We start from the raw sequence: 13,678 nt of genomic DNA, 5'->3' as shown, positions 1-13,678 counted from the left end.
AGTGGTAAGGAGTGGTGGGAGGGAGAAATAAAGGGGCTGGAGGAAACTTCTGAGGGTTATGCGTATGTTCGTTATCTTGAATATGGTGATGATTTCATGGGCTTACTCACATGGTAAATCTTGTACATTTTTTAAAGATTTTATTTATTTATTTGTCAGAGAGAGAGAGAGCACACAAACAGGGGGAGCAGCAGGCAGAGGGAGAGGGAGAAGCAGGCTCCCCGCTGAGCAGGGAGCCCGATGCGGGGCTCGATCCCAGGACTCTGGGCTCATGACCTGAACTGAAGGCAGTCGCTTAACTGACTGAGCCACCCAGGCGTCCCAAATCTTGTACATTTTGAATATGTACAGTTTACCGCACGTTAATTATACTGTAATGACAAATGAAGTCATCTGTGCTTGCTGTCCCCACTTAAATACATATATTTAAATACATATGCTTATCTTTTCATAAAGAATCTGAGGTGGCCTCTCCTCTTTACCCTGCAATCCCCTATAGTCTGCTTCTTTCCCACGACTATTTTGATTCACTTGAAATGGTGTCGGGATTAAGCATCTGGTTGCATCCTAATGGATTTTCCAGCCCTTTTCCTCCTTGACATTAGGGAGGTATGTTGTGTCATGAAAGCAAAGTAAGAACATCTCTCCGTGACTCCACTAACAGTGTGTGCGAATGTGTTTGAAAGAGAGCGGCAGGAGATCCCTGAATATGTTCCTACACGGTGGCCTGTTCTTTTTCTTCCTGTGATGCACAAAATGTGGAGTCATCTGCTGAGAGCAGGGGGGTGGGGCAGGAGTGGGGAAGGGAACTTGAAAAGAGTGTGAAGATTTGAAATCACCGGGCGCCCGGGTGGCTCAGTTGGTTTAAGTGACTGCCTTCGGCTCAGGTCATGATCCTGGAGTCCCTGGATCGAGTCCCGCATCGGGCTCCCTGCTCGGCAGGGAACCTGCTTCTCCCTCTGACCCTCCCCCCCTCTCATGTGCTCTCTCTCTCATTCTGTCTCAAATAAATAAATAAAATCTTTAAAAAAAAAAAAAAAAAAAAGATTTGAAATCACCTCTGCGGGTAGTGGGCCCAGTGGGCTAGCCAGAAACTCTGAAGGGTTGGGGGAACAGCAGTGGCTCAAGGGTTCAGGTGTTTCCATCCTCTGTATCTAAAATATCGTTGTAGTCAACTCCTGTGCTTTCTGGCTGGTCCTGCAGTTTTTTTCACCCAAATTTAAAAATAAGTTAAAAAAAAATATTAAGTTCAGGAGCACCTGGCTGGCTAAGTCATGAGAGCATGTGACTCTTGATCTCCGGGTTGTGAGTTTGAGCCCGGTGCTAGGTGTGGAGATTACATAAAAACATCTTTTTAAAATTAAATAAATAAGTTAGTTGTTTTATTTTCCTCACAGAAGGAACGAGGTGGAAAATGAAAGTTCTGCCATAATTGTACTCCCTCAGAGATTGCCTTGTTCACAGCTTGGTATATTTTTTGTGGGGGTTCTTTTTTCCTTGTGAGCCAAAATATTTATATAAAATGCAAAAGATATTTAAAATATGGTGAATCCTAATTTCTGGATTGTTACTGTATTTTTGGATGTTGACATTGTTTCCCATTTCTTGCTATTATAAACAATTCCATGACAGACATATTGGTAGCTAAATCTTGGCACACATCTGTGAAAACTTCATTAAGATAAACTTAGCAGAGAGGGGCGCCTGGGTGGCTCAGTCGTTAAGCATCTGCCTTCAGCTCAGGTCATGATCTCAGGGTCCTGGGATTGAGCCCCGCATCAGGCTCCCTGCTCAGTAGGGAGCCTGCTTATCCCTCTCCCACTGCCTGCCGCTCCCCCATTTGTGTGCTTTCTGTCAAATAAATAAATAAAATCTTAAAAAAAAAAAGATAAACTTAGCAGTGGAATTCTGACTTAAAGGGAATGTGAAATTCTAGGTTTTAGGCTTTTAGTAGCAAAGCCTAGTTGTCCTATGGAAAGGTGGTACCAATTTGTCACCTTTATTCTACTTCCCCAGAATCCTCCCTACTTAACAGGTGTTACAGTTTTGTTTTGTTTTTTTAAATCCTTTGCTAATTTGAGGGTCAAAAAAATGGCATCTCATTATTTTATATTGCATTATATGATGAGAAATCTTTGAATATTTGGAGTGAAGGTATTTCTCTCTCTTCTTGGTCAGCCAGCAGGTGTCATACTTGATCACAGTGCTGCTCTGTCTTCATAGCCCTTGCTGCTTTTCTCATCTTCCTGTTGACTTCGTAAGGAACTATATTAGACCCCTAAGTGTCGGCCTTTGGAAAGCACATAGCACTTATCTCGCGGATGCAGGCGACGCCCTTCGTTTGCTTAATGGATACGCTGGGCCGGGCAGGTTGGCCTTTCCCGTGAGAACCGGTGCACAGGATAAACCCACTCTGCCACACGGGAGTTTTAATTATTGCTGAATCGCTCATTCCTGGGGATAAGCAGCATTTCTTTCGGCTTCGTGTAACTCTCCAGCCACCTCGTAATTTTAACAGGATCTCCAGCAGGAACAGCCTCATTCAGAATGATTTGTTTCTTTTCCTGCCTCTTCCTGCCAGTCTCCTTTCTGAGCCTGGGCCAGTGTTTCACTGGCTTTGTTAATAAAGGCTTTTTGTGCAACGTGTTGCTTAGGTTGGCTCCTGATGTTTAAAAGTGAGATTTTTAGTAGTCCCAAGTTAGTCACAGAATTCGCTATGAATTTACAACTATAGAGCTCTATCCAAGATGATCAGAATTAAAACTGTGAACAGTGTCATAAAGATGCTGTCAACACCATTCCACCTCTGCTCAGGGAGCACCCATCCTGTAAGAATGAGTGTACCTCTTGCTTTCTGCTGTGCCATGGGATTCAGAAGTACGTGTTAGGTATTCAAGAAGAGGCAATAGAATATGCTTCAGCCATAAAAAGGAATGAAGTACTGATAGATATTACAATATGGATGAATCTTTTTTTTTTAAGATTTATTTATTTGAGAGAGAGAGAGCAAGCATGAGTGGGGGGAGGGGCAGAGGGAGAAACTGACTCCCTGCTGAGCAGGGAGCCCAAAGTGGGGCTCAGTCCCAGGACCCTGGGATCATGACCTGAGCCGAAGGCAGACGCTTAACGACTGAGCCACCCAGGTGCCCCATAAATAAAATCTTTAAAAAAAAAAAAAAATCAGAAAAAAGATGGTTGAGTCAATGAATGTTGTTGAGATAACTGAATAACCATCTGAAAAAAAAAAATTTGTCTCCTTACCTCAGTTCCCTTTCTAAATAAATTCCAGGTGAATCAAAAATTTAAACGTTAAAAAAAAACAACACTGTATGAAAGAATCTGTGCTGACGTTTTTGTATGTCTCCCCTGAGTGGGTAAAGTGGCAGTGCTTTGCCAGATTTTTTCCCCCCCACACAAAGAAAACTTTAGTTTGAAGCAAAGAAGATCACCGGGAGAGGCCTGCAGAGCCGGTCAAAGACCGGCACCAGCCGCGGTGCCACTGCACACGGATACCGATAGGTAAATATTTATTTTTTTGTAGCCAGGTCCTTGGTGTAGTTTTTATAGTCCACAGTCTGCTTTTTTAAAAGGCCATAAAGCGGAAAGGTATGTGTGACCCCGTTAATGTAAAATGTGGAGCCCACGCCACTGAGTAGCTAGCTGTTGACACGGTTGCCAGTTTGTGTGTGAAAAACACTCTCCCACTTCTTTCCTTCACCTCCTTGTTGCTTAGGATGAGGAGACTCCATGATTTAAAGCCGGGGGCGAGAGCAGGAAGACCTTCCCGAGTCAACATGACCTGTCCCGTGTCCCCCTCCTTTGTAAGTGGCCCACGTTTGGCATCAGAGGTGGACTGGGGAAGGAAAAACAGAAGCTCCCACTCAGAGCCCCTGGAACAGCAGTGCCCCGAGGTCTTTTATTTTTCTCCACACCCGATGTAAACTTAGAAAACCCCAGTAGTGAAGATTGGTGTGTTGGTGAACGCACAGAGGCTAGCACTGCTCTAAATGAGGTGTGATAAAAAGTAATCACTACTGTAAGCCAAAAGGAAACAACAGAAAAGTGCCCTTTTTAACTGAAAACAAAACAAAACAATAAAACTGTAAAAGTACTCTATTTACATTTGGGAAACTTTAAAAAAAATAATCTCTGGCTAGGGATACCCTTTCTGAGTATATCTTAAACCTCAGAACTATTCTTTTTTTTTTCTTTTCAAGATTTTATTTATTTGACAGAGCAAGCAGAGAGGGAGAAGCAGACTCCCCACTGAGCAGGGAGCCCGACGACATGGGGCTCGATCCCACGACCTGAACTGAAGGCAAATGCTTAACTGAGTGAGCCACTCAGGCAATCCTAAATCCCAGAACTATTAAAAAAAAAAAAAAAAGATTCATGAACATAACTAAAATTTTACTCTATAGTTCTTATTTACAGAAGAATGCCACCTAAGGCAGAAGGAATGGTAGATAGAGACAAACACTCTTTCACATTAACACACTAGTTTTTGCTTGAAGTAGTAAGAATCCTAGGGTACCTGAACAGGCGGATGAAAGACTATGGGGAACAGGATAATCCATCTAAGAGGAAAGGTCCCTTTACAATAGAAAAGCCTAACACATACCTTCCTAACCCAGTGATTAAATTTATCACCGTGAGTGATGGACAAACTGAACATTATTGCCTTTTGCTGGGATACACTGAAAAGGCCATCGCATCACCTAAGTAATGTGTTTATCTAAGTCTAATCATGAGGAAACAATCGTCAAATCCGAATGTAAAGGCACGGTGGGAAACAGCTGGCCTGGATTCTGCTAAAAGTCGGATACCAATAGAAAGCAGAGGCCGGGCCGAGCCAAGCAGCTTAGTGGACACTAACTGGATGGCACAACGGCAGTATGTGGTCCTTAGTTAGATCCTGAATTCAGGGAGCTTAAAATGTTACCGGGTAATGGGGTGAGTGTGGATGTGGACCGCCTGTCAGTAGTGTCGAATTCATGTTAGGCTTCCTGAGTGTGACCCGCTTGGGTAGGGGTCTAGGAGACACACACAGGGGCCACTAGGGGTAAGGTGTGATGTCTGCAACTAACTCAGAATTGTTCAGTGAAGTATTTAGATTTCACATTTATTTCTGTGTGTATGCATGTGTGCATGTGTGTGTAATATGTGGGTGTTCATCGATTAGAAAGAGATATATAAAGTCGGGGGTGGGGGTGGGACTTAACAATTGGTAAATCTCTTGGAAAGTATAAGGTACAGTGTTGCCATTTTTCTCCAGTTCTGAATTTTTTTTAATATAACTGGGGGGAAATTTTCTAATGTATAAACTACTATAAATAAACTAAACTCAGGACACCTGGGTGGCTCAGTCAGTTAAGTGTCTGCCTTTGGCTCAGGTCATGATCCCAGGGTCCTGGCATTGAGCCTCGCATCAGGCTCCCTGCTCAGCTCTCCCCCCAGCTCATGCTCTCTCTCTCTCAAATAAATAAAATCTTTAAAAAAATAAATAAATAAATGGGGCGCCTGGGTGGCTCAGTCGTTAAGTGTCTGCCTTCGGCTCAGGTCATGATCCCAGGGTCCTGGGATGGAGCCCCGCGTCGGGCTCCCTGCTCGGCGGGAGGCCTGCTTCTCCCTCTCCCTCTGCCTGCCGCTCTGCCTACTTGTGCTATCTCTCTGTCAAATAAATAAATAAATAATTAAAAAAGTCTATGTGGATAACGCAAATCTCAGAAATGCATTTTTACGTGGAAAAAAAGCAAGATGCTGGTGCTCCTGGGTGGCTCGATTAGGCATCTGACACTTGATTTCGGCTCAGGTCATGATCTCCTGGTCCGGAGATCGAGCCCGCACATAGGGCTCCCCACTGAGCGGTGAGTCTGCTTCCCCTCTCCTTCGGCCCTTTACCCTGCTCACGCACTCTCTCTCTCTCTAAAAATAAATAAATCTTATTTAAAAAAAAAGGCAAGATGCTGAACAATTTATAATGTAACAAAAGAGGGGGAGGATCTGGGTGCTAGTTACATGGTTGTGTTCACTTGGTGAAAATTCGTCAAGCAGAACACTTAGGAGTTGTGTATTTTTCCATATGAACAACATATAAAGAACTTACCAAAAAATTCCTAAAAGGAAGAAGACTGTAGGTACATATATGCTTTTATATACATAAATTGTTTCTGGAGGGATGCACAATGAACTGTTAACATGGGTTGCAGGTGGGGAGAGGTGTCAAGGGATAGAGATAGGACATAGGTTTTTCAGTTCTGAATTTGTTTTTCTACATAAATTACTGTTAAAGAAGTTAAGGAATTTTTCATGAAAATTTCCTTATACCTTTTAAAGGTTTTTTGTTTTTGTTTTTGTTTTTTTTTTGAGAGAGCAAGAGAGAGCCGGGGAAGGGGCAGAGGGAGAGGGAGAAGCTCTTTTTACGATGACGATCCCGGGGCTCCATCCCAGGACCCTGGGATCATGACCTGAGCTGAAGGCAGACGCTTAACCGACTGAGCCACTCAGGTGCCCCATTCTTATACCTTTTAAATGATAGTAAGTTACACATTTGTGGTAGAATGCCATCTCTATCTATCTATCTATCTATCTATCTATAAAACATGTTTAAAAAAGAACGGGAGGAAATGCAAAGTTAGATATTAGCAGATTTTTTTTCCAGGTGATGAAACTGCATTGTTTTTCTTTTCTATGGTTTCAAGTTTCCTTAGTTAGATTACAGTATTTTTCTGATAGATGAAAATAGGACTAACTCTTCTTTAAAACGTTTAATAACAGTCTTTACGGTTGTATGGGATTGCTGTCTGTTATTATCCCCCTTCCCTCTCAGAAAAAGTAGATATGATTGTTCCATTAATCATTATAAATCACACGAGGCTTTATGAATGTAAATGTGGCCCAGGTTAATCTATCCAGTAAGGTCGAACCAGGATCATTTTGCTGGAGGAACAATCCAGAGGGAAATGAAAAGTGTGCTCTGCCCAGCTGCCGGGGTGCCTGTGTTTTCCCTCCTCATAGCTTGGTGTGCGGGCTTGTTTCGAGCTGTCGTTTCTTGTAGTAGGGTGCCCGAGACTATTTCAGTCAGGCAGTATTTCATGATCCTCTTTGTGCTCCTTTTTTATTTTCTGTTTTTTAGAATAACCGCTCAAAGACTTGCCCACTTGAACAAGTGCTTGATGAACTTTAAACTGGGGAATTTCAGCTATCAGAAAAACCCTCTGAAACTGGGAGAGCTTCAAGGGAATCACTTCACTGTTGTCCTCAGGTAAAGACCTGCAGGGAGGAGTGCGGACCAGAGAGGGTCTGTTCGGATCAGTTTCTAATCCAGGTGAGCTGCTTCGAGCAGGTGTGGCAGCGAGGGAAGGCCAAGCGGAGCCTGGTAGGGCTGGGAGAGCAAATAGTGCTGGAGAGTTGGTACCGACCCCCCTCACCTCTCAGAACTCGGCGCCTCTGCTGGAAAGCAGCCATGTGCTTCAAACACAGTGTTAAGAGACGAAGAGCCTGTGCCTCCGCTTATAGGCAGTACTGGGATGGGCACATTCACAGACGCAGAAAGTAGAACAGGGTTACCTGGGGCCCGGGAGCCTAAGAGGGGGACAGGGAGCTGTTGTTGAATGGGTACAGGGTTTCCGTTTGGGAAGAGTGGAAAGTTCAGGAAGTAGATCGTGGGTAATGTTGCGCAACGTTGTCGGTGTACTTAAAGCCACTAGGTTGTATACTTAAAAATGGCCAAAATGGTCAATTTAATGTTATGTATATTTTGCCACAATTTAAAAAAAAACAAAAACATAGAGTCCCCAGCAGGTAGAGAGAAAGCTGCAGGGGATAAGGGAAAGACATGGAAGCCAAGCCATATCATTAATGATATGCATCCCTGAATGTGTTTGACTCAGTTTCTTCTCTGGGTAACTTGGGCCCCTACAGAAATATAACAGGAACTGATGACCAAGTTCAGCAAGCTATGAACTCTCTCAAGGAGATCGGATTTATTAACTACTATGGAATGCAAAGATTTGGAACTACAGCTGTCCCCACATACCAGGTTGGAAGGTGCGTATTTAATTTTTAACTTTTGTCTGAAAGAGCTCACTTAAAAAAAGAAGAAAGACTTTTTGTTGCTGTTGTTTTTAATTATTCATGTCTGGGCCAAATGAACCAGTGTGTCTCATCAACTGATCCATAGCATCCTTCTAGTTTTTGTTGTGTATTAAGATAATACAAATTAATACAAAAATAATAATAATAAATTGGGGCACCTGGGTGGCTCAGTCATTAAGCATCTGCCTTCGGCTCGGGTCATGATCCCGGGGTCCTGGGATCGAGCCCCTGCATTGCGCTCCCTGCTTGACGGGAGGCCTGCTTCTCCCTCTCCCACTCCCCCTGCTTGTGTTCCCTGTCACTGTGTCTCTCTGTCAAATAAATAAGATCTTTAAAAAAATTTTTGAAAAGGAAAAAAAATTAATTAATTAATTCAGTGTTCAAAAAGATATAACCTGAAAGGTAAGTTTTTCTCTCATCCCTGATAACCCATCCAGGGCTTCTGTTTTTAGTTCCTTCTTTACAGGTAACTCTTGGCTGAGTACAATAAGCTGTTGCATAGCCTGACAGGACGCAGTTTGTGATTTCTGTTAACAAACGCTTTCCAGTTTATTAAACTTTCATCTGCACTTTCCCCGCCCTTAAAGAAAGTGGTGTAGGATGGAAATAGCATGGTAAAATTTATTTTAAGAACTCTGATTCACTTTCATGGAATTAGGGAATCCCTCTAGGGTAAGCTAGGGTGGGAATCCCATCAATAAATACTTGGACTCTTGATCTTGGGGTCATTGGAGCCCCACATTGGGTGTAGAGATTACTTAAATAAATAAACTTAAAAAAAACCTTAAAAGGGACGCCTGGCTAGCTCAGTTGGAAGAGCGTGCAACTCTTGATCTCGGGGTCATGAGTTCAAGCCCCACATTGGGTGTAGAGATTACTTAAATAAATAAATTTTTTTAAGATTTTATTTTATTTATTAGAGCATGAGCAGAGGGAGGGGCAGAGGGAGAAGCAGACTCCCCGCTGAACAGGAAGCCCGATGCAGGACTCAATCCCAGGACTCTGGGATCATGACCTGAGCCGAAGGCAGACGCTTAACCAATTGAGCCACCCAAGCACCCAAATAAATAAACTTTAAATACATACATACTTATTGGATTCGGAAACCTAAGCTGTCATATGCTGTCCTGCTGTCCAGTAGATTGTTACATAAAATAATCATTCTCATGGGAGTTCGAATTACAGAAGTCATGAGTTGGAAGTGATCTGAGAGATTATGTAGTTCGTGTTCTTCCTTGTGTTTCAAACCCATGTTCTAGCAAAGGTGAAATTTAGGCTTGGGGGTCTGCTGGAGCTCACTAGTTGGTCCCCTATAGTCCTAGGAACAGAGGACTTTTCTTGACTTCCCGTGCATGGTTGCAGCAGCTGACTACATGAACTTACATTTGTTCATGCATTTTTTAAAAGCACAAAATGATTGGGGTGCCTGGGTGGCTCAGTTGGTTACGCGTCTGACTCTTGGTTTTGGCTCATATCATGATTTCAGGGTTGTGGGATCAAGCCCTGCGTAGGGCTCCGCAATGAGTGCAGACTCTGCTTGAGATTTTCTCTCTCTGCGCCCCTCCTCCTGCTCTCACACGCTTTCTTTCTGTCTCTCAAATAAATAAATAAAATATTTAAAAAGTAATAAAGTTTTAGAAAAGCACAAAATGATAAAAAATCTGTCATATAGTATTTCCTCTATTTCTTTGAGGCAGTATTGAGAAGGTTAAAAGTTCAGGCCGTTCTGAGCCTCAGATTACTCATCTGTCAAATGGAGATCATAATGCTAACTTCACAGGGTGGTGAAAATGAAGTGACGTGATATTTTTGCAGCACCTGTTGCTATATCTAGGATATAGTAGGTGCTCAATAAGTAGATAGTAGTATTTTAATACTAAAGCATACTAACCAGGGGAGCCTGGGTGGCTCAGTCGTTAAGCATCTGCCTTTGGCTCAGGTCAGGATCCCAGGGTTCTGGGATCGAGCTCCGCATCGGGCTCCCTGCTCAGCGGGAAGCCTGCTTCTCCCTCTCCCACTCCCCCTGCTTGTGTTCCCTCTCTCGCTGTGTCTCTGTCAAATAAATAAATAAAATCTTATAAATAGATAGATAGATAGATAGAGCATACTAACCAGAGAAAGAATTTTTGCTGAGAAGAAAACTAAAGTAACTAATAATCATTATTATTAGATAATAAATGATAATGTTTTCAATGTTTAAGGGAAGACTATCAACTTTTGGCTTTTTAAATTTTGTTTTGTTTTGTTTTGTTTTAAATAGCATTTTATTTATTTTTTAAGTAGGCTCCATGCCCAGCTTGGCGCTTGAACTCATGACCTTGAGATCAGGAGTTGCACGCTCCACTGAGGAGCCAGCCGGGCGCCCCACACTGTATCAGCTTTTTAAAAAATATTTCATTTATTTTAGGAAGAGAGAGCGCAAGCGCGAGCGGAGTTGGGGGGTGGTGGGTGGAGGAGAGAATCTCAAGCAGACCCTGGCCTGAGCGCAGAGTCCTCCACGGGGCTCAGTCTCATGACCCTGAGATCATGACGTGAGCCGAAACCGAGAGTCAGACCCTCAACCAACCGAGCCACCCAGGTGCCCTGTATCAGCTTTTGAATTCGTAGTTAATTTGGCAGAAGAACAGCCATGGGACCCTGCAGATTTTGTACTCCAAAGATAATATAAAATGGCTAATGAAAATGAGATCAGATTTATCAAAAACAAACAGAAAGGAACAAAAATTGCATTGTAGGCCCTAAGTATACAGTCAGTATACAGTCCAGTCAGGATTTCAGACTAACAGTTTCCATAACATAGGAATATTTCCTAGCTTCAGAGCAGCCCACGGTTACCATCATAGGACCTCCTAAGGAAAAAACAAAACAACCCTTAGTTTATAGATTAAAGATGGAAAAATGACTTATATCTAAAGTTTTTTTTTTTTTAAGTTGCTGCTGATCTCTCATCTCCTCTTCTATTTTTTTTTTTTTAAGATTTTTTATTTATTTATTTGACAGAGACAGACACAGCGAGAGAGGGAACGCAAGCAGGGGCAGAGGGAGAGGGAGAAGCAGGCCTCCCGCCGAGCAGGGAGCCCAATGCGGGGCTCGATCTCAGGACCCTGGGATCATGACCTGAGCCAAAGGCAGACGCTTAACGACTGAGCCACCCAGGCGCCCCTCTAAAGTTTTTTTAAAGAACTCTTACAACTCAAAGACCAAAGAGACAACAGTCTAAAATAGGCAAGTGATCTGAGTAGACATTTCTCCAAAAAATATAGATTATTGGCCAGTAAGCACACAAAAAGATGCTCAACATCATCAGGGAATCACTAATCGTTAGGGAAAAGCAATTCAAAACCACAATGAACTATCACTTCAGATCCACTATGATAGCTAAAACAAAAAGACAGACAATAACAAGTGTTGGTGAGGATGTGGAGAAATTGGAACCCTCATGTGCTGCTGGTAGAAATGTAAAATGGTATAGCCATTTTGGATAACAGCCTGGCTAGTCCCCAAAAGGTTCAGTGTAGAGTTATTATATGACTCAGCTGTTACACTCCTAGGTATATACTTAGGAATTGAAAACGTGTTTACACCAATTTTTTGAAAACAAGAATTTACACCAATGTTTATAGCAGCCAAAAAAAATGGAAACAACCCAGATGTCCCATCAACTGATAAATGGATAAACAAAATGTGATGTATCTGTACAATGGAATGTTATTCAACAATAAAAGAGAATGGAGTACTGACACCTGCTACAACATGGATGGACCTTGAAAACATGCTAAGTGAAAGAAGCTAGTCACAAAGGGCAAGATATTATAGGATTCATTTATATGAAATATCCAGAATAGGCAAATCCAGAGAGACAGAAAGTTGATTAGTGGTTGCCTACATTTGGGGGAGGGGTAATGGAGAATGACTGCTGCTGGGTGTAGTATTTCTTTTTGGGTGCTAAAGATGTTCCATAATGATTGTGTAATGTTACACAATTCTGTGAGTATACCAAAAGCCATTGAATTATGCACTTAAATGAAGATGAATTACATGGATATATGAATTATCCATATACATGGATATATGAATTATATATTTTTTTGTTAAGGGAATAAATCCTTGCATACGTGGTCAAATGATTTTCGACAAGGGTGACAAGACCATTCAACGAGGAGAGCACAGTCCTTTTATTTTTTTAAGATTTATTTATTTATTTATTTATTTATTTATTTGACAGAGAGAGAGACACAGCGAGAGAGGGAACACAAGCAGGGGGAGTGGGAGAGGGAGAAGCAGGCTCCCGCTGAGCAGGGAGCCCGATGCGGGGCTCGATCCCAGGACCCCAGGATCATGACCTGAGCCGAAGGCAGACACTTAACGACTAAGCCACCCAGGCGTGCCGAGGACAGTCTTTTTAACAAATTATGTTGGGGAAATTGGATATACACATAAAAAAATGCAGCTGGACCCTTCACACCATCACAAGTTGTCTCACACCATTTATAAGAATTAACTCAAAATAGATCCAAGACCTGAACCTACTACAACTATATAATTAGGGGAAAACCTCATGACATTTGATTGCCAATTTCTAGGATACAACAATAGGTTGGGCTCCATAAAATTAAAAATATTTGTGTACAAAGGACACTATCAACAGAACGAAAAAGCAGTCCACAGAATGGGAGAAAATATTTGCAAATTATATATCTGATGAGGTGTTAATATCCAAAACATACAGAGTTCCTTACAACTCAGCAATAACAAAACAACTTAATTAAAAATGGACAAAGAACTTGAAGAGACCTTTCATCAAAAAAGAAATACAAATGACTAATAAACTAATTGAAAAGGTGCTCAATATTACTAATCATTAAGGAAATACAAATCAATACCACAATGAGATAATTTTTTATACCCATTAGAAGCACCATTATTAAGAAAAGAAAAACAAGTGTTGGTGAAGATATGGAGACATGGGAACCCTTTTGCATTGCTGTATAAAATGGACCAGCCTCTGTGGAAAATGATACGGTAATTCTTCAAAACATTAAATGTAGAATCACCATATGATCCATAAATTCCATTTTTGAGTATCTACCCAAAAATGAAAGCGAACACTCAAATATTTACACACCCCTGTTTTTAAGAGTGTTACTCATAGCAGCCAAAAGGTGGAAGCAACCAAGTGTCCATTAACAGATGAATGCATCCAAAACATGTTACACAGATACAATGGAGAATCCTTCAGCTTTGACAGGAAGGAGATTCTGAGACATGCTACAACATGCATAGACCTCGAAGACTTTTATGCTAAATGAAATAAGCCAGGCACAAAAGGACAAATGCTGTGTAAATCCTCTTACGGGAGGTACCTAGGATAGTTAGATTCATACATAAAGTAGAGTGGTGGTTGCCAGGAGATGGGAGTTATTTGATGTGTGTAGAGTTTCAGCTGAGGAAGATTAAAAGTTCTGGGGGCAGGTTGTCCTGATGGTTACAGTATAAATGTACTTGGTGCCACACAACTGTACACTTTAAAAATGGCCCAAATGAAGAGTTTCATGTTAGGCGTATTTTATACAATTAAAAA

At 41.9% G+C, this 13,678-nt stretch overlaps 1 protein-coding gene across 3 annotated transcripts in view; it reads left to right on the top strand.

Annotated features, from left to right (window-relative positions):
- PUS7 (pseudouridine synthase 7) overlaps positions 1 to 13,678 on the top strand; it is a 52,460-nt gene that overhangs the window by 25,284 nt on the left and 13,498 nt on the right. For all 3 annotated transcript variants that reach the window (XM_032402342.1, XM_032402343.1, XM_032402344.1), the window contains 2 exons: positions 7,136 to 7,264; positions 7,924 to 8,049. In XM_032402342.1, coding sequence (XP_032258233.1) covers positions 7,136 to 7,264; positions 7,924 to 8,049 — 255 coding nt within the window. The remainder of the gene's footprint in view (positions 1 to 7,135; positions 7,265 to 7,923; positions 8,050 to 13,678) is intronic.

The sequence above is a fragment of the Phoca vitulina genome, unplaced genomic scaffold (assembly GCF_004348235.1).
Source record: "Phoca vitulina isolate PV1807 unplaced genomic scaffold, GSC_HSeal_1.0 scaffold4, whole genome shotgun sequence".
NCBI lineage: Eukaryota > Metazoa > Chordata > Mammalia > Carnivora > Phocidae > Phoca > Phoca vitulina.
This window is presented reverse-complemented; position numbering and strand designations above follow the sequence as displayed.